Genomic DNA, 26,423 nt, shown 5'->3' on the forward strand with positions numbered 1-26,423 from the left:
CCTTTCCTCTCATTCTTCTTAACTCTCTATATAGTCTGACCTTCAACCTTATCATTCAACTGACACTGCTCTCTCCAAAGTTTCCAATACTCCCTTAAATGCCAAAGCTAATAGCATTTTCTTCTCTGCAGCTTTTGACATTGTTGATTATCATTTTCTCCTTAACACTCTTCCTTTTAGATTTTCAATGCACTGCTTTCTCAATTTTCTTATCACTACTTCTTTTGCTGAATTTTTATCAAGGCCATGCCTCCTAATTGTAGGTATCCTGAAGGCTATGTCTTGGGTATGGGTATCTTCTTGACTTTACTTTCTCTCATTCCCCATCCTATATCTAGTCAGTTGCCAAGTCTTACCCCTTTTGCTTTATCTTACTACATGTCTGGTACGTAACTAATTCTTAACAAATAACTGTTGACTTGACATCAGTTCTTTTTGTTTTTTTATTCCAAATCTATTATTTTATTGCTGGGTCAGAGAAACTAGCCATCATCCCAATGGGCTAATTATTTCTGCTTTGAAAGCTATTTTACTTTTCTGATTTCTCCCCTTCATAATTTCACTTCTTTTTTTGACCCATCCTGGAACTTCTTATTGCCTTTTGAGGTTTCACAGGGTTCTATGCTGCTTCTGGCATTGATTCACTTTTATTTGTTTTTGTACTTTTAGTGTTTAGTACCATCCTTCCTTTTAATTTTAAGATCCTCTTTGATTATTTTTCTACATGTGCTCTAAGGATTAAAAAATTTTAATATATTGTTTTTATATGAAAAACGATATCCCTTCCCCATCCAATCCCAGAGAGCCAACCCTTTCTTTAAAAAAAAGTATTAAGAAAAAGATACCTAGGGGCAGCTAGGTGGCACAGTGGATAAAGCATCAGCCTTGAATTCAGGAGGACACGAGTTCAAATCTGGTCTCAGACACTTAACACTTCCTAGCTGTGTGACCCTGGGCAAATCACTTAACCCCAGCCTCAGGGGGGAAAAATACTTCCATAAAACTAAACAACATATCAAAAAAGGCTATAATTATATTTACTTTTTACACATCCATGGTCCTCCATTTCTATAAAGCAGTAGAAATTATTTTATTTCTTCTTTGGGGCCAGGCCTGGTCATGTTACTCTCAGAAGGTAGTGCTGTTCACATTCTTGAGGAATTTTACATTCACATAACGTGGGAAACCCATCTTGCTGTGTGTCAACCTCAGTTATTTTGCTGTTCAAGTTTCTTGAGCTGTTTTTCAAGCTTTGAAAAATTTACTCTATGCATCATCAAGAATTGACCATTCAGATGAAAGACAGGTATGTCAAACTTGTACCTATCATACCAAACTGAATTCTCTGGAAGAGTAATGTCCACCTCTTGCAAAATAAGCTGAAAGAAATAAAAATAGAAAATTACAAAGAATGACTTTTATGGCTGCTGAATGAAAAGCAGCTACTACCAACCGGCATACATCTAAAGCTGAGCGGTTTCTCTGGTTCACAGTTTTGGTCAATGTCCTTCATCTTCACATTTAGATCAATTTCACCCTGAACCAGTTACATTTCTGGTTCATTTGTTCTACATTCATCATTAGGGTTCATGGTTTCCTATTAGAACAAAATGTGCCTTGAATAGATCACCTTCTGAAAACCAGTACAGAAGTGTTTCTGAAAGTAAATTCAGGAAATGTGAAAATCTATCACATAGAGACATCAAGGGAAGAAGGATATAGGCTTTTAAAAAATACTAACATTGTCTCCTCTTAGTGCACTTATTTTTAATACCAAGAGTCATAGGACATGAAAATTTATATTCTTAAATGAATTTTATGAAAATCAGCATTAAAATATGTAAAAAATAACAAAGAAAATGGGGGGATTATTTCATATCCTTTCTCAATGAAATTCACATAACGTACACATTAAAACCATACTATATTTTATATGTACATATATTACCTTGTTTTTTAATGGCTTGAGGACTTCTTTTGCTTCATCACAAAGAGGACATGGATCCTAGAATAGAAAGGAAAAATGAAGCTATAACAAAAAATCATGCTGTCTTCTATCATCATTCCTTCTATTCTATGTTCAGCTATCAGATTTACATATGTCCCTTGTTTTATTACTGTGTATCTCCTTAGTAAAGAAAATTTTAAGAGATCAGTTTTTTTCTACTTTGAAATTAAAAAAAATTTTTCTCACTATTTCTTGCTGTCATAGAATCATCAGTTTGTTTTTGGTTCACTCTGATTTTCAAAGAATCTGTCTATAGCCTAAGGATCTGAATTAGTAAACTGTTAATTGTACCAAGTCTTTCCCTTAATGCCCCCAATTTTTTTTTTCTAATTCTAATTTCTAATCCTTGCCCTAGTACATTGCTCTAGACCCTACTTGTGTCCAATAGGCTCTATCACAGGTTTGCCTGGCTGAACCTCCTCTCTGAAAATGACTCACTATGATTTTTCCTTGGATTAGCTAATCCCTACTCATTCTGATGAATTTCTTCAATCTATGTTGGAATAATTATGAGAGAAAGCTGGCCTATACTGCTTTCTCATACTCTCATTTTAGCTACTTTCTCTGTTAGGATTACCCGGTGAGAACTCAGGTTGTCTGGACAGTGACAAGGTGAGAATTCAGGTTGTAATTGTCCAGACAACCTGAATTCTCACCTTATTACTGTCCAGACAACCTGAGTTCTCACCTAGTAATCCTAACATTTCTCCCTCCTCTCCTTAAAAAAACAAAGTACAAACAGATAAAGCCTACCTAAACTGTAATATGAAGTGCATAATAATTTCTAAAAAGAACCTAAACCCTTCAAAGACCTTATGAAAATAACTGGCATGATTTTTTTAGAATCACATTCAATCTATTTTAAATACTGATTAACTTATACCAATCCAGTGAAAGGCCTTCTGTGGCATTTTGTTGAAAGCAGAAGTTATCTTCAATACACTGCATAATTTATTTTTAGATATTACATATGTCAGACTTTTATTTCATTTTAAAAATTAATAAGAATTTATTTTTTCTGTGCTATGATTTAGCCCAGCTCTACTGTAAAAGAAAAACAAAAGTGATTCAGCAATACCACCACTAAGACTAAACTTAAAAGAGATGGAATGAAGAAGGAAAGGGACATATATATATATATATATATATATATACATATATATATATATACACACATATATATGTATATAGATAGATATAGATATACGTGCATATATACATACAAACACAAGATTTACAAGAGTGTTAATAAAACTATATAGGGAAATTTATCATTGGAAAAGGCATTGGTAGGATTAAAAACTCCATAAAAGGCAGCTGGTGACACAGTGCCTGGAGTCAGGAAGATCTGAGTTCAAATCCATTCTCAGATAATAGCTCTGTGACAGTGGGCAAGTGATTTCACTTGTTTGCCTGTTTTCTTAATTGTAAAATGGGATAATAATAGCATCTACCTTGCAGGGTTTCTATGAACATCAAATGGTATAGAGGAAGCTCTATATCCTTAATAAGGTCAAGAGATAAGCAAGATCACTTTGTTCATCTCTTTATAAGCCACAGTTAAATTTCCAAGTGAACCTGCCTTCTTCACAGGTAACATGGGGTTGTTTTAAGGGGAACTGATAAAATAAAATCGTTTCCTTCATTTTTGTTACTAGAGAGTGCAAATAACTCCCCATCTCAGTCAAACACAAAGGGACAACAGATGTTCTCCAACTGGACTTTAATTTATGTAGCTGATTTTTTAACAGTGAATTACTAGAGAGCTCCTCAAGCCTACAAAAACTCAGCTAAGGAGAAAATCCCAACATTAATTCCACTAGTATATACCTTTAGGAGTCACTGCTCCAAAGCTTCACCATATTTCTGTGCAAACTTACAATGTTACTTGTTCACTACCCAGTTCTGTGATGGTGAAAGGCTGCCCCAACCCCTGTTCCCTCAATGAAGAAATTTTCAAGAGTAGACAAATATAGACTTTTTTTTTAAAGCCACCAATAGGAGTTCCTAAATCTCTTCCTGGCTCTGATTTCAGTGGGAGGCAATAGAACTCCTGAGTCAGAAACCATACAGGTTCCTCATTCTCATTAGAATAAATGATATTACTTATGCCACCAACTTGTGTTACCAATTCCATCAGCTTTCCCTCAGGCTTCACTGCACAGTGCTTAAAAACTGAAAGCTCTGTCTGTTGCTGAATATACTTTTTAAGGATTATCAAATTTGTTTTAATTTTTGGATATTTTAGCTGAAAATCAGCTACAACTAAGTGCAGAAGAGACATACCCGTTAGGACTCACTAAGAGTTAAGATGTCAGTTGTTTTTGGATCTCCTTATAACTATAATCTCTCTCTCATGCCTTTGCTTTCATGTAAAAAAAAATTGCACCACAAGTTTTTGAAAAATAACAGCCATTTAAAAAATTAAATAACACAAGAATAAATGCATTTTCCCCAATTATGGTAAATTGTATCTATTTAAAACCAAGAGCCAGAATTACATGTAATGGTGATGAAACAGAGGTCTTTTTTCATTAGTTTAATGGTAAAACAAGGATTTTTAAAAATCATTATCATATTACTTGACAGTATTACAAACACTAGCTATAATAATATCACAAGAAAAAGTAATTAAAAAATTAGCATATCCTCATAACTAAGAACTAGTATATAGGCATAATAAAAATTTTGATTTTTGCCAGATGATAAAATGGCCTGTGTAGACAATCCTAGAAAGCCAAATAAAAAAGGAATTTTAAATAATAACTTTAGCAAAATAACAGTATATTAAATTAGCTCTCATAAATCATTAGCCTTTTACCTATTACCTACAAACCCCAGCTGGAAGAAATAGAGAAATTCCATTCAAAAATCACACTTATCAAGTTCCTTACAAAGGAGCTATGTGACTACAATCACAAAACATTTTTAACAGAAATAAGGACAGACCTAGGTAAGATGAGAAATATAAATTCCCTATTTGAGCTGTAATAAAATAAAAGTGATAATAACACAAGTTAATTTACTACTTCAATCCTACACCAAACTATCAAACTATCATAGTCAGGCATAGGACTGAAAAATATAAAAAATATTACTTTGAGGAGCTAAGGGAAAACAAAAACAAAATTCATGTGAAGGAAAAGAAGTTAAGATTCTCAAGAGAAATTGGGGGGGAAGTGAGAAGAAGAAGAGAGTCTAGAAGTACTATATAATCAAATTATACTATAAAAAGCATTTATCATCAAAATTGTTTGATACTGGATAAAATGCAGAAAAGTTGGGCAATGGAACAGATTAGGTAGATGACATACAAGAGCAAAGGATCCACCTAGTAGTGTAACGTTCAATATACTTAAAGAACACAACTGATGAACTCACCATTTAATAGAATCTGCTGGGAAATCTAGAGAGAAGTCTGACACAAATTAAGTTTACATAAAAATTTCATAAACTTACCCTTTCAGAACTGAGGGACATGAGACATATGAGTAAGAAAATATAGCTTTAATATACGAATTGGCACATAAGATATGAAAATCTCAGAATAGCAAAAATTTACTCCACGCTACTTTTTTATACTCTAATTTTTCATTCTAGAATGTGTCCATATTTTTTCTACCAACATCTTTATCAAATATTAATTGATCAGCTCTTTACCTTTGTGAACAGGGTCAGCACTGGAAGGGTTTTCTTAGAGGTACAACATTTTCTGAGCATCAATCCAAAGTTATGTTGGACTTGCTGCATTCTATTGTACCATAACCAAATCATCTTGAATCTGTTAAAATAAAAATAAAGCAGTAAATCTATGTTTCCCATGTATTGACGTTCATAATTATGACCCGGAAGCTAGAACAAACAGCATCACAAGGAGCAAATAAACTTGCTTCGCAGATGTTGGTGGTGTCATAATGACCCCCTGAAAAATCTATAATATGCTTACATGCATATAGTGTTCCAAAAATAAGTGGAATGAAAAAAAAATGATTCACTTATGATTATGTGGAATGAAATGAGCAGAAAAAGGGAAACAAATTATACTATGACAGCAACATTGGGAAAATGATCAATTTTGAAAGTTTTATCTGTTTTATGTAATGGTACTTTAAGAACAATCTGTTTTGATAAGATTTTTTTTATGGTTTGATTCTCTTCCTCAATTAGTTCCCAAAAGAAAGGCAAAAAAAAAAAAAACCCAAAACAAAACCTCTCTCCTAAGCCTTTATTGTTTGAGTAGTAAGGGCAATATAATCCACCACAGTTCCCTACCAAGGGAGCTGGGCTAACTTTTCCTAAGAACCTGTCTCATGAAGACTAGATACACAAATGCTAAAATAACATAAATGTATTATAAAGTTTCTACTAGAAACATGCAGCAAGAACCACAAAGTATTAATTATAGCATTTTTAAAGCACTAGGTTTTTGAAGATTCTTTAATCCTGCTAATTTTTTTTGTCATTTTGTTTATTCAAAGTATTGAGCATCCATCCAGCTTTGTCCTTGTATAGAAAATCTCTTCTTAAAATGAATATACCATATTTACTTAAGAAACTATGCACTTTCTAGTGATATAAAAATGCTCTTATTACTACTGATCAGAGAAATGCAAAATAAGACAACTTTGACATATCATTACACACCTCTCAAATAGGTTAAGATGTTGGAGAGGATGTGGGAAAACTGGGACACTAATATATTGTGGGTAGAGTTGTGAATGGATCCAACCATTCTGGAGAGCAATTTGGAACTATGCCCAAATGGCTACCAAACTGTGCGTACCCTTTAGCTGTATTTCTACTTGGCTTTTATCCCAAAGAAATATGAAAAGAGGGAAAATGACCCACATGTGCAAAAATGTTTGTAGCAGCCCTTTTTGTAGTGGCAAGAAACTGGAAAGTGAATGGAGGCTCATCAATTGGAGAATGGATAAATAAGTTATAGTATATGAATGTTATGGAATATTATTTGAAGAAACAATCAGCAGGATGATTTCAGAAAGGCCTGGAGAGACTGACATGAACTGATGCTAAGTGAATAGAACCAAGAGATCATTGTACCCAGTAACAACAAGATTACGAGATAATCAATTCAGTGATTCAGGGCAATTCCAATAGACATGTGATGGAGAGACCTAGAGGAAGGACTGTGGGGACTGAATGTGGATTGCAATAAAGTATTTACAATTTTTTGTTATTGTTTGCTTTCATGTTGTTTTCTTTCTCATTTTTTCCCTTTTTAATCTGATTTTTCTTGTACAGCATGATAATTGTGGAAATAAGTTTAGAACAATGTTTAACATTATTGGATTAATTGCTGTCTAGGAGAGAGAATGGGGAAAAGGGAAGTAGAAAAATTTGGAAGACAAGGTTTTGTAAGGGTAAATGCTGAAAACACTGCATATATTTTGAAAATAAAAGGCTATCATTTTTTAAAAAAATTTTCTTAGTCTTTATTTTTAAAAAGGATGATATATACTTATGATTTATTTCCAAAATAAATGATTTCTTCAGGGATACATATCTCTTGAGGGAGAAGAGAGAGAAGGGGAAATTTAATTCAATCAATCATTCACTCCATCCTACTTAAAGTAATTACAAGATACCCTAGGCTTGTTAGCTTTATCAGGTAAGAACACTTTGTATTTAATCAATTAATCAAAGATATTAAATTAGGTACAAAACCTAATTAATCAATTCAGAAGGAGTGAAATCTGTAAAATAAAATTAAGTGACATTACACAGGAAGTGCACTGAATTTGGTTAAGAAAATGAAACCCAATATTCCAGTGTTAGAACAGACCTTTGATGGAAACTGTTTCATCCAAGCACTTGAAAAGGAATTTCTTAGGATGGTTGGTGATTGGCATCGTTTCCCCACTTTGTTCAGAGGATAATCTTATGAATTTGAAAATTTGGAAGCTTCTGAATTTCCCATGTATGTATTAGCAATATCTTCATGACACCATTATCTAATGTCTGTATTAGGAACTGAAGACAAACTAAACACAATAAGGAAGGTCAAGTTCAGAATTTTACAGGGATCCTGGCACAAAGCTATACTATACTTAAGAGAACTTCATGATGACCCCACAAAAAGAGGAAAAGACTAAACACATCCAGGAATTGTGTTATCCTTTTGTCACATGGGTGTTCTAAGCTTGAATCCAGTTTCCCTTGGTTTTTGGATGTGTTAGTGGAAGAGGGAGTTGAGGCAGCTAGATGGTGCAGTGGATAGAATAGAATCTGGAGTCAGGAAAACCTCAACTTAAAGCAGGCCTCAGACATTCCCTGGCTGGGTGACCCTGGACGAATCTCTTAACCTGGCTTGTTTTAATTTCCTCATCTGTAAAAATGAGCCAGAAAAAGAAATGGGAAACCACTCCAGTCTCTTTGTCAAGAAAACTGCAAATGGGACAACTGAACAACAACAAATAGAGTTTGGAGGAATCTTTTATCAACTTTTCTGACTAGACCACCTTAGTAAATAACTCTATAATTAAAAGCTAATTGGCTTGATTGACATCAATGACTATATTCTGGGTTAAAAATGCTGAGGGGCAGCTAGGTGGCGAAGTGAATAGAGCACTAACTGAGGTTAGGAGGACCTGAGTTCAAATTTGTCCTCAGACACTTAATTGCCTCAGCAAAAATAAAATAAAATAAAATAAAAATTAAAAAATGCTGATGGAGACTTGTTAGAATAACATTAGATGGACATCCCCAACATCTCAGGGTTACCCAAAGACCATTAAGGGAAAAATAGCCAATTGATCTCTGGGAATTCAATCTGCTGCTGTGAGTAAGAGAACAACCTCCAAGCTATATTTAGTCTTATTTTGTAGAGTACTGGCAGAGAAATAGTATTCATGAACCTCCATTGGAATGTCTATGTTAATAATGAGACATTTCTGCTTCCTATGTTAAGCTCCTATATTGAAGATGCAAAATAGGTCACAGATTGTACCAATGGTCCCAAAATCCAAATTCATTACTTCAGAGAATATCAGAGTAAATAGCCAACACTACTTGCTTACTTCAGTCTCATCTTTTATCCTGCTATATATATAGCACCTCAAGTAAACAGATCACACTATGGCTAATATCTGGATCCATTCTTACATCTCTATAGAGTAGAGATGTTATACTGATGTTTGGTGGAGAAGCCAACTTAGTGAGCTTGTAAGTCTGTACATATAGCACCTCTCTCCCCAGATATATTCCTTCTCTTGCAATTCTGTTGTGAGAATATCAGTAGTGAGTATGAATTAATTAGGTGCCAACTATCCAAAGAAGGAACAAGGAACAAAAAAACAAAAAGAGGTTCATCAGATCATAGATTTAGAGTTGGAAGAAAGAATTGGTTGAAGAGTCAACTAGTCCAATCCTCTCATTGGGAAAGCTATATGATTTGTCAAAAGGTAAACAGATAGTAAATCTCAGCAAAATACCATACTATATGTGTTATATGTGTTTGTCTCTGTAAATGTGTATGTTTGTGTGTGTGTGTGTGTGTGTATATGTGTGTGTATATATATATATATATATACAGCTTATGGAATAAGGTTAGAACTATGCATTTTAGGATCTCAAATTACTCTCAGAAGTGTGTTGGAGTCAGCTCTAACCCACTTTGAGAATAATGTGAGCATTCACAACTTAGAAATCAACCTGCACTATAAATCAGGAATTGATTTATTCTTTTATTGCTTTACAGACTTCAAAAAAGTGTTAATAATGAAGATTAAACTTAAGAATAGGTAGATGCATAGATTTTTTTAGAAGCCTAGTTTTTAGACATCTTATTGAGCATACACCCCTCAAAATTGAGCTCAGCAGAAATGCAATACAAAGTTCAAGGAATGAAGTCAACCACTAAACCAGATTCTGGTGATAATAATAATTATTATTTTTAATAATAACTACTAACATTTACAAAGCTTTTTAATGTTTTCAAAGTATTACATGCTTTATTTCATTTGAGCCTCAAATTACCTTTGACAGCACACTGTCTAAATAGTGATGGAAAATTATTGTGTGATAGTAGTCATGGAAAATGACTAAGTGGATTTTGAGGAACACACTAGAGCTCTCTGGCCAGTTAACTGCTTAGAAATAAAAGTTTAGTTAAATGTTCTTTTGGATTAGTTATTGAAAAAAATAGCAAAGAATTCTGAACTAGCAACTCTTTTGTAGGCAGAGTTTCTGCATTTGCTTGCTTAAGTTCATTTTGACCTCATTGAGTTTAGGTTGCTAGGATTTGCAGTCATGTAGAAATGTCAGCAGAACTAACCTATGGCCCAGAAACTGTAGGGAAAAGAAATTAACTTTCCATGATATACAGGCCTTATCACCTTACTTCTTCTTGAATCCCCTATCTTCTGGGTTTTACTTCTCGAAGAACCACCAAAGAAGAATACAGTTCAAAGTGTGTGAGTGAGCATATAATGATATGAATTATAATATACTATTGGGCTAATGACATGCCAAGATTTCTCCCAAGAAACTTAGTATTTCTTTGATCACTGATGTATAAATAATAATATCAAATACATTTAAGGAAATTAAGTGGCCAGCCTCAAAGACAGGAAAACTTGAATCTGACTCCTGCTTCAAAACTTTGAGACAGTATACATGGACAAGTCATGTACCATTCCCAGCTTCAGTTTTTTCATCTATTAAAGGGAGATAATTACATCTATCTCAATATATTGTTAAGGATCAAATGAGACATAGAAAATAAAAATATACATAATTTATAAATATATAACTATGTAATAAATATATTATTATAAAGATAATTATATATGTGACATAATTATATCACATCAAATATAACACCTAAATAAACATAAATACATAAAATATTTGCAAAGTGTTAACTATATAAATATTAGCTATATTTTTATTATCATTATCATTGATGTCTTAAATTTTAAACTTTATAAAAGCCATGGGAGGTATCACAGTTATTATTATTCATATCTTGAGGAAGATCAGAGAATATATAACATGCCTAAGGTCACACTACTAGTCAAGTATCAGAGATAGTAATCAAGTTTAAGCCTTCTCAATTCCAACAGTTAAAGGACTTCATAGGATAGGTGCCCTTCATCCCCTCTAGGGACTATGAAATGAAATACTGAATAAACTGTCTATAGAGGTAGAAAAATATATGGATAATGAATATGACCAAAGGATGTTTGTAGTAAAAATAGAAAATGATAGGTCTTTAGGTTGCTATATGAGTTCCAGATCATAGGGGTCCTGAAAGTTAGACAGAACTTGGACTTTTATCAAAAATCATTGGATTCCATCAAAGATTTCTAAGCAGGATTGTGTTATACATGAATCATTGGTCTTAAGAGTAGTCTGGACTTATCCAAACTGGATTTTTTGAAGGGAGAAGGTAACTGACCAAATAGTTAACTATCTCAATGATCAAAGCATCCAGACTAGAGTGGCAATATAAAATAATTTTTAAACTCTACTGACCAACCAAATGGAGTAAAATGTAGCTAACATATCTAAAAATAACCCATCAGATTAATGGTACAATTCAGTGGAAAACTCAATAAATTTAGAGTCAAAAAAATCTCAATTAAAATCTACCTCTGCTATGTAGCCTTGTGCAATGCACTTTAATTCTCTAGGTTTCAATTTCCATTTAGACCTATGATCCTCCCTAAAATTAATGTCAAAGAAGAATATATGGATGGTAGGCCAAGAAATAAAAATAATTAAATTACAATTAAATGTGACAAAAATAATGAAAAATAAAATTGAAAAGAATTCTGTTTTATCTGTTTTTAATATATTTTAAGTTCTTGAGTTTTAATATTCCATATTTTAAATATTTTGAGTTTTAAAACTAGCAATGAAAATAACAAAATTTAATTTTTAAAAAATCTAAATGCTTAAAATTTGCATAAGAATAAATGAATTAGTATAGAATGAGATTAAGGAAAACATTTAATTTGAGTTAGAAATTCATGCTTTCCTTTTTATATTACTCATTTAAATATATTTGATCCAACTGTGAGGGGATCACCAAGTGAAGGTATGAGGGAAAAAAATAGCATTTTGAAGCCATATTTTTACTCAGAGTACTCATGCTTCATTAAGTAATGTCTGCTTTGTAATAAATGAAGCCTTCATCAAGGTACAAGGTAAAAATCATCTTCCTACCAATTGTTTTTTCCCAACAAAGCTTGTATTTTTTTGTTTCCAAGAGAGGGGAAAGTGTTATTAATAGCTTACTTATAACAAATGGTCTATGGATATCAAAATACAAGTTGTCCTCAGCATTAACTAAAAATAATGACTAAATAAGTTTCTGTTTGGTTTTCTTAAAAATATATATATATATATATATTGAGAATCAACCTAAAAGAAGTCTTCACAAACTAATCAGTCACAGTCTTCATTTAGAATTTCAATTAGAGCTCAATTAAGCATATCTAAATTTCACATTTTTTAAATATTTCCTCTTCTCAAAGCAATGCTGTCTAATGGAAGAAAAACTGATCTGATAGTGGATGAGGGTTCTAGTATTGGTTCTGCAACTATCTGTGTAGTTTGGACCTCCATAAGTTTCAGTTTTCTCACCTCTAAGGTCAAGTTACACTATTTGATTTCTAAGATTTGTTTTTATACTAAAAAATCCTCAGTTCTAGGTGGTAACAATTATGGCCTGAAGAAAAAGTCAGTATTGATACCTCACTTGTGTTTTTTATACACTGTACCTCAGAGCCTGCTCCTATATAAAAAATAAAAAAATAAAGTCTCCCATTAATACTCTTGGAATAACTACCTGCCTCTTAAAATGTACATTTTACATGACACAGGTTCAAATATGTACTGTACCAGGGGAGTTTGTGAGGAAGACTAAGTTAAATCATGAGATGGGCTACAAAGTAATAATGCTTGGTTTTTTCAGTTAGAATAATTCATTAAGGAATGGAGTGGTGCTGGTGAAGAGAATACTCTCTACTGATATAAATAAAAGATGTTTGCCAATGAAATTAATGACCTTTAAAGGACTGAAGGAATTTGGAGATGACTATTTCCGTGTCTATTTAAGAGATACATTTCATATATGAGATATTTAGCCCTTAGAAAAAGCAATGGGTTTAAATTCTCCTCCACTTCCCCAGGAGTCATTGTTTTCTTATCTATAAAATATGGGCATTAGAGTAGATCAATGGTGTCAGACTCAAAGAGAAAAACAATCAAAGTGAAAGCTACTCAACTACCATTCATGCGGATCCTATGAGCAATGTATTGATTTAGAAAACCACATACATTTTAAGTTCTTGGGCTTATTCTATATTCAATTTTATAATATTTTTATTTATCGTGCTGAATATGTCCCAATTGAATTTGTTTCAGGCAGCACTTGGGAGTATTACAAGCTGCAATGAAATTGTGGGCCCCTCTGCTTGACGTATCTGGCCTGGAATAATTCTAAGAACTCTTTAGCTAAGAGTTGGATGATTTTATTCATACTACACAAGGATCAGTTACAAGAACTAGAGATTTACAGTCTGGTAAAAAGACTGGAGTGGTGAGGAGATGGAGAGATGGACATGATAGCTCCTTAGGGCAAGGCAAAAATTCATATTTAGATTAAAGTAAAAGTAAGATTGGTTTCTTGGTCTTAATTGAACCATCCCTACTATATCTTTGAAAAATTATTTAGGTTGGATTTTAGAAAGTCATGTAGATAAAGACTAGTAGATGAGCCAAAGAAATGCAAGGCACTCAGCCTCAGCTCTTATTCTTGTTTTGTTCTGTTTTTTTCTTTGGCAGGGTTTTTTTTGTTTGTTTGTTTGTTTGTTTGTTTCTTTGACAGGGTTATAATAATTAAAAAAGTAAATTTTAGTAACTGGATTTCAGTTCTTGTATCCTGACTGATAACTGCTTGTTCATGGGCACTTGTTTGGCAGGCTGGCCACACAGGAAATGAAAAGAAAGAGCAGTGTGTCCTCTGGACTGTCTCTCATATGTATTGGAATCTTTAAGTCTCAAATGTCACACTTTCCAGATCATTGCTTCTGAGGGGCGTCCTCAGTGATGCAGTTGGTGCCCATGACAGTTATAGGCAAAAGTTTCACTAATAACAGACATCTGAGAAGAAGTCATAATACATTTTCTCTATGCTCCCCTGGAACCCAAAGGATTAAAAGACTAATTTTATTCTAACACTTGTTAATGGCAATGGCAATGACAATGGTACATGATGAATAAAATGAAATGAGGTAGCGAAAATGGCAGAATGGAGTTAATGCTAGGCTTGAAAGTCAGGAAGAATTAAATGATTACCCAAGGCAGTAAGATTTATGCAAGGCCATGTAATCCTGAACAAGTCATTTAACCTCTCATTTTCTTCATCTGTAAGATGGGGATAATAGCACTTTATAAGATTGTTGTAAGGATCAAATAAGCTGTTTGTAAAAACACTTTGCAAAACTTTAAATGTTATATAAATGCTAGTAATTGTTATTACTATAATCTCCTTTCCTCCTGTATTCCACTAAAATACTGACATCTGTTGTACCAAAGCCAGAGTAGGCTATTCCCATTTCAAATTATACAGCAATGCAGCAGTGTAATGTTGTAAAACTGTTCTTGAACGCAATGAAAATTGTAATTATATGGTTGGGTTCTATCTGATGGTAGAACAAAGTTTTAAAAAGCACTTAAATTTCTTCATCTCTCTCTCACACACACATATTGAATGACAACAGGATCTAGCTCTGTGGAGAGAAACCAAGAATGATGCTGACTTCACATTATCCTCTATTACCAGAACAATTCATTTCATTTGAAGATGCCACCATAGAAAACAGACAATTCCATTAAAATATCTTAACAGTACAGTATGAACTTATTTAATTAATTACCTGTTTGCTCTTACAACTCCAAAACAGAATTTTTGCAATTTCCAAATCATTCATCTGCAATATATTTTACCCTTTTCTGGCTCATTCGAACTAATACTGGCTTAAGGAAAAAAAAAAAAAAAAAAAAAGGAGAGAGAAACTGACCAAACTTCTATCTCTGTAAATACTAGACAGGGATGGGGAGATCTGAATAATGTTGCCTTGACTTAAAGCCATGCTCTCTTCTTTGATTTTACTGACTCTAACTGTTAGTATATATAAAGAAATGGACTTGGGACTTTGCATTCTAAATCTAATGTACCAAAGACTTGTAATGCAAAACTACCCTAGCTACTGTGGAATCACAGACTCAGGGTTGAAAGAGACAGTTTATCTAGGCCATTCTTCACCTAGTCAGAAGGACAGAAGAGTCAGTTATTAAACATTTATCACCACTGAATCTTACCTTTTCAAAAAATCCAAAGGCAATTCCCCAGCCTATCTTTGTACTCTACTCAATGTGCAACAGCCCTCACTGACATATCAGAGCTGCAAGACATCTTAAAAATCACGGAATCTGACTTCTGGGTCATATGGCCAACAAGATGGAAAACTAGTTGTTTTCTATGATGCTCACAACTTCTCAAACTGCTCCAAAATATAAAGTATGCACCAAAAATAAAACAACGTCATATATGTCCATGGTCTAAAGCATCTGGAACCCCAAAGAAAAGAAAAACTCCATGAATTAATACTTGATTCTTATTCATTCAGCATCCCCTTCCATACTACAGACCATGGTCCATGCAGCAAAGATGTTCTAGTTACCATGACAAAAAAAAAAAACAGCCCTCACACTCTGACACCCATTATCCATCAAAATAAAATTAATTTAGGAAATTACTACTAGCACTGCAGCAATATTCTACATTGCAAAAGATCTCTGCAGGATAGTAGGAATCACATCCCAACAAACACATATTAATAAAATAGAATGAGAATTAATGAATTTAATATGCATTATTAAAAATTAGAAAGTCAAAAGAAAACTTAGAAAGCCAACAAAGAAACAAATCTGAAAGAAACGCAGAGAAGATATTAAAAATTAGAAGAGAAAGATATATGAAAATAAACCAAAAACAATAATTATAGAAATCATAAAACTAAAAGTTGGCTTAAAAAAAAAACCCAATAAAATTGAAAAAACCTTAGCTAATCTGATTAAAGAAAGCAGAAAATAAAATAAATAAAATATCAAATGAGCAAGGTAAAATTGCCAGAAAACCAGAAAAAATAAAAATAATAAAAGCCTATGTACAGACATGTATACATATATTGTATTTAATTTATACTTTAATATATGCAACATATATTGGTCAACCTGCCATCTGGGGGAGGTGGGTGGGGAGAAGGAGGGGAAAAATTGGAACAAAAGGCTTGGCAATTGTCAGTGCTGTAAAATTACCCATGCATATATCTTGTAAATAAAAAGCTATAATAATAATAAAAAAAAACCAATGATGTACACTTATGATCCTAAAATTAAGACTACAAAAGAAATAGAAGAATACATTAAAAAAACAATATTTAAACTAGCAGAGTATAAACTAGAGGTCTTAAATAATCCAATCTCAGAAAAAGGAAATAGAATTAGCTGGAAAGAAAGTATCAAAGAAAAAGCTTCCTGGTCCTGATGGATTAAGGAAAAAAGTGCATTAACCTCAAATCTTATTCTAACATATAAATCAGGTTGGAACAAATTCACTTTTTCAAAACAATCATTAGAACAAAACCGATTGTATATTCAACAAATTTTTGCATCTCTTCTCATCCATAAGATTCTTTCAAAATAAACATGATTCTAAGGAATCTTCTATATCCTTTTCAGTAGACTTTAATCATACTTTATCTTGTTTTGGAATTCTTGTTCATATTTTATAGGTGACACTTAGCTATTCGTTCCCTGAGGGTACTTAAGTCTTTTATCTCTCTCTCTCTCTTTTTTTTTTTTTTTTTTTTACACAGTCAAAAAAAGGAGAGAAGTAAGGCGGGGTTCAGTGCTAGCAGTATTTTTCCTTAATAGGCTCTCATTTTATCTCATTCTTGTGGCAGAATCCATTTATTTTGCATTGGTGTATGAAGATAATGTTACATTCATTTATACAGAAATATACATATATATGTATATAGATATATACATAGATATATTTCTGAATATATAACTCAGAATATCTAAATATTCTGAATCCTAGCTTCATATTTGGAGAACCTTACCTAAAACTTCGCAAATTTTCTAGCCTGCCTACTAAAATTAATGGTAATGGCACCACTAGTTTATTCAAGAAGCATTTATATAGCAAACTTCCATGGCTAGTGTCTATCAACATCCAGGACACCCTCCCTTTTTTTTTCTTTCCCCCCCCCCAAGGCAATTGGAGTTAAGTGACTTGCTCAGGGTCATACAGCTAGGGAAGTGTTAAGTGTCTGAGGCCAAAATTGAACTCAGGTCCTCCTGACTCAGGGATGATGCTCTATCCACTAAATTACCTAGCTGCTCCCAGGACACCCCTTTTTTACTTGAATTCACTGCCAGATTCACAATCTTTTCCCCTTCAACTCATATCCTTCAATATATTTACCCAAAAACTTTGAAGTGGAAACTTCAATATATATATATATGTACCAATATAATCCCAAACATCCTAACCTCATAGTCATATTTAACACACTTCCGCAAATACCCTAACCTCATACTCAACATTCACTTCCCATGATTTTCTCCTACTTCCCACCTCAGACACACACAAAGATGGTCAACTCCTGATTTTGCCAACACCTGCAAATATACCACTTCTAAGCTCTGAAATCACCTTATCTATTGCCATTTCACTTTTTTTTTTTTTTTTTAAATCTGCCTTACAATTTGATGACTGGTCTTCGTCTGCATCAGGACCTTCAATTCTTAGACATTTTAGTTCTTTCCCAGGCCTTCACCTCTACACTAGCAATTAGTTTCCCATCTTGATGCCTTGGTGAACCAATTCAACTTTAAATTGTCCTCCTCTTTTGAGTCTCTTGCCCCCTTATTGTATTGCTAAACTTCTGGCAAGCCTTTCTGCCTTGGATCATTCCAACCCCTTTTGCTTCTTTGCTTCTACTAATGTGCTCCTAAACAAAGCTAGAGAAAATCATGAATCTGTGCTAATTGGGTCTACTATAAATTTATTTTACATTATTTCAAATAGGTCTTTCTGCAGCAAGGCAATCTTTAACATTTTCCTAATTAACTCATTCCACTTATCTGCCTCATTTCTTTCTTACTTGGCCTTAATCACTGAATGGGTGGTTACTTCAGTCAAACTGAGACCAGTTAGTTTAAAAAGGCAAAGATTTCCAAATGTATCCAAGGCCATCTCTTGTCATCCTGAAATATATCTGGCCACCATACCCAGATGACTCTGGAGAAAAAAGTGAGGCAGGTGACCTTCCCAGCCCTCTCTCACTCAAATCCAACTTCCTTGCATGCCATGGCATCATCTCCTTGATGTCGTGGTTGTCTTCAAGAATAAAGATCAAATAACAATAACATAGCATCCCACTTATGACAACAGCTTTTATCATCCTTCCTGCCCTGCCCTGCCCCAATTTCATTTGAAAATCTTGCCTTATCTTTTATTGGAAAAAATTGAGGGAATTCAATGAGAGCTCCTTCTTCTTTCCTCTATTTCATTTCACATCATTCAGATACCTTCTACCATGATATCCTTTATGTCTCTTATAAAATGAAGGTGTCCTACTGATTGCCAAAGCAAATTTCTCTAAGTGCATGAGAATCCATTCTATTGCATTTTTATTAGCAGTTTTCTCTTTCTCTAATCCCATTTTCTATTTATCTTCAATTTTTTTTTACTGTTTACTGCTTTCCTATTGTCTACAAACATGCCCCTTTTCCCCCTACCCTTATTTGATCCATGCATTCCCAATAATAACTATCATATATTTCTCTTGCCTTTAGTGGCTACACTCCTTTTAAAAAAAAAAACCCTATCTATGACCGGAGTATTTTACTTTCTTCCCTCTCATTCTCTTCTTATATAGTCTGGCTTCTGAGTGTATCAGACAATTGAAACTATTCTCTCTAGAAGTTACTAATGAACTCTTAATTGGCAAATTTAATGGTCTTTTAAAGTTGATCCTCCTCCTTACTGACCTTCTTGAAGCTTCTTTTACTGTCAGTAATCCTGTTTTCTTTGATATCCTCTTCTCTTTGGGTTTTTATGACATTTCTCTCTTCTTTCTTACATCTGATTGCTCCTTCTCTTTTACAGTCTTTTCCTGTATCTTCATGTAAGTCTCATCCACTCCACAGAGCTCTGTCCTGATACTATTTCAGTTGGTGGACTTATCAGCTCCCATGGATTCAATGGGCAGTTCTATGCTGATGATTCTCAGATTTCATCCAGTCCTAATCCTTCTGTTGACCTTGAATCTAGTATCTCCAACTACAGACATCTCAAATTGACTTTTTTATATAGACATCTTAAAGTCAACATAACCAAAACTGAAATCATTATTCTATCCCTCCTACATTCCCTTCTTCCTAATTTCCCTATTACTGAGAACTCCACCATCCTCTCATTCAGACTTCCATAGCTAGATGTCAATTCTTCACTCTATCTCACTCCCTACTCCTTACCCAAATTATCAAATCTGTTGCCAAGGTCTATTGATTTTATCTTCAAACCATCTCTTAAAAATTAACCCTTTTCTTCTCTGACAGTGCCATCATCTTGGTACAGGCCCTTAACAAACTCATACCTGCACTTTATTAGTGCTGTCAAAGTGATCTTCCTAAAGCATAGGTATTGCCATGTCACCCTCCTTACTAAAAATTTTTGTGGATTGTTATGGGCCAGAACTTGATGCTTATGTACTTAGTTCACACCTTTAAAGGAGTTCACACCTTTAAAGAGCATATATAAGGAAGAGTTCACAAGCCCACTAAAGGACAAGCCCACTCTTGGACTTCAGGAGATTCACAATTAGGATGGACTTCAGGAGATTCACAACTAGGACGGACTTCAGGAGATTCACAACTAGGACGGACTTCAGGAGATTCACAATTAGGACGGACTTCAGGAGATTCACAAGTCAGAAGCCCACAAGCCCACTCTTGGTGGCGGAGTTGGATTCATTCTAACTTCCACCTTTGTGCTGACTGGAGGCTGAAGGACAAACCTTTGGATTTGGAGACATTCAGAGGGAGCTCTCAAAACCAAGGAGAGAGATAGGCCTCTATTAAAGCTAACCAGGCCCCAAGAAAAGAGACAAGACTTTGAAGGACACAATAAAGGATATGGACTTTAATTCCTGCTGCATTCGGGATGATTACACTGAACTGAAAGCAAGGCTGCCTCCAGAAGCTCCTTAAGAAACCTGCTCCCAGAGAACATTGCAATTTAAAGAGAACATTCCAGTGGATTCCTATCACATCCAGGATAAAATATAAAATCCTCTATTTGGCATTAAAAACTCTTTATAATTTACCTCATCCCCTGACCCTTAACTTCTCCCTCTATTCTGTAATGCTGTGACACTAGCCTCTTTCTGTTCCATAAAAAAAGATACTCCATCGCCAGACTACAGACATTTTTCTGGATGTTCTTCATATCCCACCTCATTCTACTTCCTGCCTCCTCTAGATACCTTCAAGTCTCAGCTAAAATTCTACTTTCTAGGGGAAACCTCCATGGATTTCCCTTTCATTTTAGTACTTTCCCTTTGTTGATTCGTTCAAATTTATCCTGTATATAACTGGATTATATGTAACGGGTTTATATATACTTGTTTGCACATTGCTTCTCTCATTAGATTGGGAAGGCCTTGAGAGAGTAGAAACTCTCTTTTGCCTTTTTTTTTCCCCCCTCTGGAACATAATAGGTACTTAATAAATGTTTGATTAACTGACCTACTGACTTTTACATCAATGAAAGTTTTAATTATCCTTCAGTTTACATTTAGGAAGAAGTTCAGTATATGAATATCACTTATCAAAATATATGATTATCAAAGTAATTTTGGAACCAACAGGTCACATGTAGTTTTTTTAAGATCCAAGTTTTCCAAAATATGAAACAAGCATCACAATTCTTCACTAGTTCCACTTGTTTGTAAAGGAGAAATATAACATCGTATGAAAATAAATAATTTAAAAATATGGCTCTCAAATGCAAAAAGCCCTCCTTTTCTAACTTGCCTGATTCATCCCTTTCTTAGGTAGTTCAATGCTCCCCTGCTCCAGTTTGGGACAATGGCTTGGGAGTGTCCCAAATCTTCCCTTATATGCCTTCTGCCACTCTTTCCTCCTTCACTTTTTCACATGAAGTGGCCCTTGCCAATGCAAATCCACCTAAAAGCACACGTGCTTCCTGTCCATTCCATCCTCTCCAGCTGATGGCCTCCTCTATTATCTTTCTCATTTATCATCCATCTTTCCCTGTTTAAGAGAAATTGGTTACTTTCCTATTGCATACAAACATGCCCATGTCTCCCCAGTCCTCAAAAACCTTACTTGATCTGTCCATCTCCATTATCATCCTATATCTTTCTGGACTTTAGATAAATTCTTTGAGGCTTCCTTTCATCTCTTTAAACTGATGCTAAATGAAAAGAGCATACTTGAGGAAAAAATATAAAAGAAAAACTTTGAAAGACTAGAGGAATATAGAAAAAATAGAAAAAAAATAGAAAAATGAAAGAGCAAAAGCATAATTCCAGAGGACCAAAGAAATATGCTACTCACCTTCTGACATGGACTTAAAACAGAGAAGGAGATATGTTTTCGGACTCGGTCAATGTGGGAATACGTTTTGCCCGACTATACTGATTTTTATTGATCTATGGGGAGTAATGGGAGAAAGAAAACAGATGTTTGTTAACGTCTGGGTTGATACTTATTTTTTTATAAGGCTGAATATTTATCGAACTGGGAAGGTTCTACGTTCTCCCTCATGCAGTTTGGCTGGGATGGGTGGCTCAGTCTGGAAGGAGAAATACCTTGCAAGCAGCGTCCAACTGCCTTGTACTTGTATTACTGTTCTGTGCATCGCTTGCTTCCTCTAGGGGAACTCTAGAAATAATTTTGCTACCAGTTCCTTAAATTTAAATCTGGGGGGCAGCTAGGTGGCGCAGTGGAGAGAGCACCAGCCTTGAATTCAGGAGGACCCGAGTTCAAATCTAGTCTCAGACACACTTCCTGGCTGTGTGACCCTGGGCAAGTCACTTAACCCCAGCCTGGGGGGGGGGGGAAGAAATTAAATCTGAATTTGTTGGAACAGCCAGTCTATTTTTCCAGTAATCTGTCAAGTTTGATAATGCAGTGCCGTATTATAGACATTTAAGTAAACCTAGAAAGGTACGTTACTGAATTAATCATGGAAATCAGGGAACTAGAGGAGGAGTAAGAAAATGATGACTCCTACCATGATTTAAAAACAAGGATTATCCACTTCTTGTTCACTTTTTAAACCGTTTCTATGGAGAACCATTTGTATAGGAAGAAAAAAGGGGGGAGGAGGAGGGAGGAGGAAGGAAGGGGAGGAGGGAGGAGGGAGGAAGAGGGAACGGGAGGAGGGAAGAGGGAGGAGGAAGGGAAGGAGGGGGAGACAGATGTATGTGTATGTCACATTTGTCGTGTCTGTCTTATATACGTAAATATACATGTACATACACACACAAATATATGCATACGTTAAGCACACGCACACGTATATACGGGCAGTCCCCACTCCGAAGTGATGGATAAGCAGAGAGACTTGTGGGAAGTCCGGGGAAGGGGCTCTGCTTTCGGCCCTACGCCCCCTAATCGGTCCGGTCTTCTGAGCACGCTTGTCCCCCGCGTAGAGCCGCGCGGGGGCTCCCGTCACCGCGCCCAGCAAAGGGGCTTCCCGGAGAGGTGGGAAAGGGCGGGACGCAGAGCGTGGTCCGGGAGCAGCGGGACAGCCTCCCTTCTGGGGATCGAGGGAGGGAGGAGGGACCAGAGAAGGTAAAGAAGGGACAAGAAATCAAAGGTCGGAGAAAGGTGCACGAGCCGGCCCTGGAACCTTCCACGCACGGAACTGCGCACTGCAACCCAGGCCCGGCGTGCTACACCTACCTTCGCGCCAGCAACCTCTCAAGCTAAAGCAATGTTGACCTTTGCAAAGGTTTCAAAGGCGCTTCCTCTTCTCCCCCTCCCCCCTCCCTCTTCTCTCCCTTCCCAGGGAAGCTTGTTTACTCTTTTTGCTGCCCCTAGTGGCCACACATAGGTTGCCGCTTCTGGTGGCTATACATAGGAAATGAAGCACTTTTGGATACTAATGCCTTCGGGGACAAAAAAAAAAAAAAAAAGAAAACCTTTGAGTAGATTATCTTTTCTATTCATTTCACAGATGAGGAAACTGAGGTCAGAGAAATGCAGTAGCTTGTCCAAGGGCTAGCAAATAAAGACCGAGAGTCGGCCTTTGAATCTGGGCTCTTCAGTATTACTTCCACTACAGGCTGCCTCCCACTCCCTAGGTTTCCAGTTCTACTCGTTATTTACCTCGTTATTAGCCGAGCAGACAAAGCCTCTCACTCCTTTCCTGTTTAGATTTCAACATTTCCACTTAAGACGGAAAAACCTAAGAACGGTGGTACAGAATAGCAAAGGGTGGTAGCTTTTTGCTTTGATTAATATTTATCGGTCTTTGCTCTGTTTGAGATTACACTGGTTTAATACGTAAGGGCAGACGCTGAGCAAACAGTGCAGAAGATGGAGCACAGGCCTGAGTCAGAAGATCAAAGTTTAATCCCATCGGTTATTTTGAGGCTCAAACGAGATAATATCTGTAAAAGCTCTCAAAATACCACATGAATGCTGCTTCTGTGATGGTTTCTATTGGAAGGGCTGAATACAGAAAATGCACCGTAATCATTTTTATGTCATAGACTTACATGGGGCAGCCCCCAGTATAATGACCTGGAGGTCCCACAGGTACCTATCCTTATTGACCCATATGTCACACCGTCCAAGAAGCCTATCCCAACTCCTAGAGTATCTGGATGAAACCTTTTTTAGTGCAACAAGAACTTTACACATTTAAACTTTATATCCGTCTCTCTTTTTGACCTAGGTCCTAACACAATGCTCTCTGACTGGATAATCTCTAGAGTTCCTTCAAGCTTTAACATTCTGTAATTCGGATCTAAATGTTTCATCCTAGTTCCTTGTGGGCCCTCAATGATCATTCATCAATAAAAATGTTTCAGGCGTGAATCCCCAATAAAAGAGAAAATTAAGACAGCTTCAGGGCCTCAATGGTAGCTAGAGACTATACAGACACAAGAGCCCTCGAACTGGCATTTTCTCTGGATACAAAGTATGTCCCACAAGAGAACAATCTTGGGACACATGGGTTAGACAGGCAAGAGTATGGCTGGGATACTAGAAGGCCCCTGAGCCAGACAGCCAGTTACAGGCAGGCATGTAACTGCAAAGGCCGAAGATACCTTTTTTTTTTTTTTTTTTTTTTTCTGTTGTGTCACAGTTCTCTTTTATTTATTTATATTAATTTTATAATTAATTTTTTTGACAGTACATATGCATGGGTAATTTTTTACAGCATTATCCCTTGTACTCCCTTCTGTTCCGAGTTTTTCCCTTCCTTCCTTCTACCCCCTCCCCTAGATGGCAGGCATTCCCATACATATTAAATATCTTATAGTATATGCTTGGTACAATATATATGTGCAGAACCGCATTTTGTTGTTGTTGTTGCAAAGGAAGAATTGGATTCAGAAGGTAAAAATAACCTGGGAAAAAAACCAAAAATGCAAACAGTTTACACTCATTTCCCAGTGTTCCTTTTCTGGGTGTAGCTGATTCTGTCCATCATCGATCAATTGGAATTGGATTAGCTCTTCTCTATGTTGAAGATATCCACTTCCATCAGAATATATCCTCATACAGTATTGTTGTTGAAGTGTACCGCGATCTCCTGGTTCTACTCGTTTCACTCAGCATCAGTTGATGTAAGTCTCTCCAAGCCTCTCTGTATTTCTCCTGTTGGTCATTTCTTATAGAACAATAATATTCCATAACCTTCATATACCATAATTTACCCAACCATTCTCCAATTGATGGACATCCATTCATTTTCCAGTTTCTAGCTACAACAAAAAGAGCTGCCACAAACATTTTGGCACATACAGGTCCCTTTCCCTTCTTTAGTATGTCCTTGGGATATAAGCCCAGGAGTAGCACTGCTGGATCAAAGAGTAAAGAGATACCTTAATAGAAGCAAAGAATGATATTGCCTGACATGAATGTATATACTTTAGCTGTAATGTTTGAGGGGAGCAGATGAAAATACCTACCTTGTGCTAATTTTGTTTCTAATGCTGTCCAGTGCAAAGGAGATAAGTCTATTGAGTTCTTTCTCCAGGTCAAGCAACAAGTACAGAGACTGAAAAAGATAAGACACTGAAAATCCTAAGAATATTAGAAAAATTATAGTACAGAGATTATATTCTTGTATATTTGATATCATCAGATCTTTGCAGACTGTATAATTGTAATAAACACTGCCTTTTTTTGACTTGAAAAGAAGAAAAGTGTTTTTATGGGTTAGTATGAAGTACATTTGAAATCATATGACAGTCTTGTACTGTTTGGGCAACTAGATGGTTCAATGGATAAAGTGTGGGCCTTGAGTCAGGAAGACTCCATCTTCAAATTTGGCTTCGGACTAGCTGTGTAATTCTGGGCAAATCACTTAGCCCTTTTTTTTAAAAAACCAGTTTCCTTGTCTGTAAAATGAGCTGGAGAAGGAAATGGCAAACCACTCCAGTACCTTTGCCAAGAAAACCTCAAATGGGGTCATGAAGAGTTGAAAATGACTGGACAACAACATACTGCGTTTACTGCATAATTGGGGGGGGGGATCCTTGTTCCACATTTTCATTTAGTATAAAAAGTCAGATTTTCTCAGTATTTTGTTATTTCTTGTACTTGCTAAAACTGTTGTACTCTCCTGTACCCCAATTCTCAGTACAATGAATGAATAAGAACAATTTGTTCCAATGGCCATGAAGGCAGCTGAAGCCTACTTAAAGTGCTTAGAGCTTGGATAGACATCAAAGATGTCAAGGTCTTGCATTGCACTTTTGTCTTGCCACTGAACTTCTACAACTCTCCAAGAGAGAGTGAGATTGATGACTTTGTGCAATTTTGCCTCATTTAAATCCAATTCAAGACAGTGCCCTCTGATGTCACTGGTTTTCTTGAAAAACAAAGGACAAACAATAACACCTGATGAGACTACAGTAATTTACTATGGCAGTAGCATTTTGAGTTCTTTTTTTTAATTGTAAGTGCTCAAGAAGTATTTTTTTAAACGTCCAAAAATAATGAAAACATTTTAGATTTTAGAAAAAAATCTATAAAGACATAAATGTTTGCAAACAATGGCCATGATGAAAGCTAGTAGCTTCAAGGGTCAAAACAATTCATG

General features: G+C 35.4%; 1 protein-coding gene across 3 annotated transcripts; it reads right to left on the reverse strand.

Annotated features, from left to right (window-relative positions):
• Positions 1 to 33: 33 nt before the first annotated feature.
• C1H5orf63 (chromosome 1 C5orf63 homolog) lies at positions 34 to 23,498 on the reverse strand. 3 transcript variants are annotated; one of them, XM_074281976.1, is made up of 5 exons: positions 23,474 to 23,498; positions 21,695 to 21,789; positions 5,669 to 5,789; positions 1,949 to 2,005; positions 34 to 1,379 (listed from the first exon to the last, which is right to left on the reverse strand). In XM_074281976.1, the coding sequence occupies exons 3-5, from the start codon at positions 5,780 to 5,782 to the stop codon at positions 1,209 to 1,211; spliced, it is 342 nt and encodes a 113-aa protein (XP_074138077.1). In that variant the 5' UTR covers positions 5,783 to 5,789; positions 21,695 to 21,789; positions 23,474 to 23,498; the 3' UTR covers positions 34 to 1,208. The 3 variants fall into 3 exon arrangements, with proteins under 3 accessions (XP_074138077.1, XP_074138075.1, XP_074138076.1); XM_074281974.1 differs by lacking the exon at positions 23,474 to 23,498 and adding an exon at positions 23,048 to 23,142; XM_074281975.1 differs by lacking the exon at positions 23,474 to 23,498 and adding an exon at positions 22,657 to 22,972.
• Between the last annotated feature and the right edge of the window lie 2,925 nt (positions 23,499 to 26,423).

The sequence above is a fragment of the Sminthopsis crassicaudata genome, chromosome 1 (genome assembly GCF_048593235.1).
Source record: "Sminthopsis crassicaudata isolate SCR6 chromosome 1, ASM4859323v1, whole genome shotgun sequence".
NCBI lineage: Eukaryota > Metazoa > Chordata > Mammalia > Dasyuromorphia > Dasyuridae > Sminthopsis > Sminthopsis crassicaudata.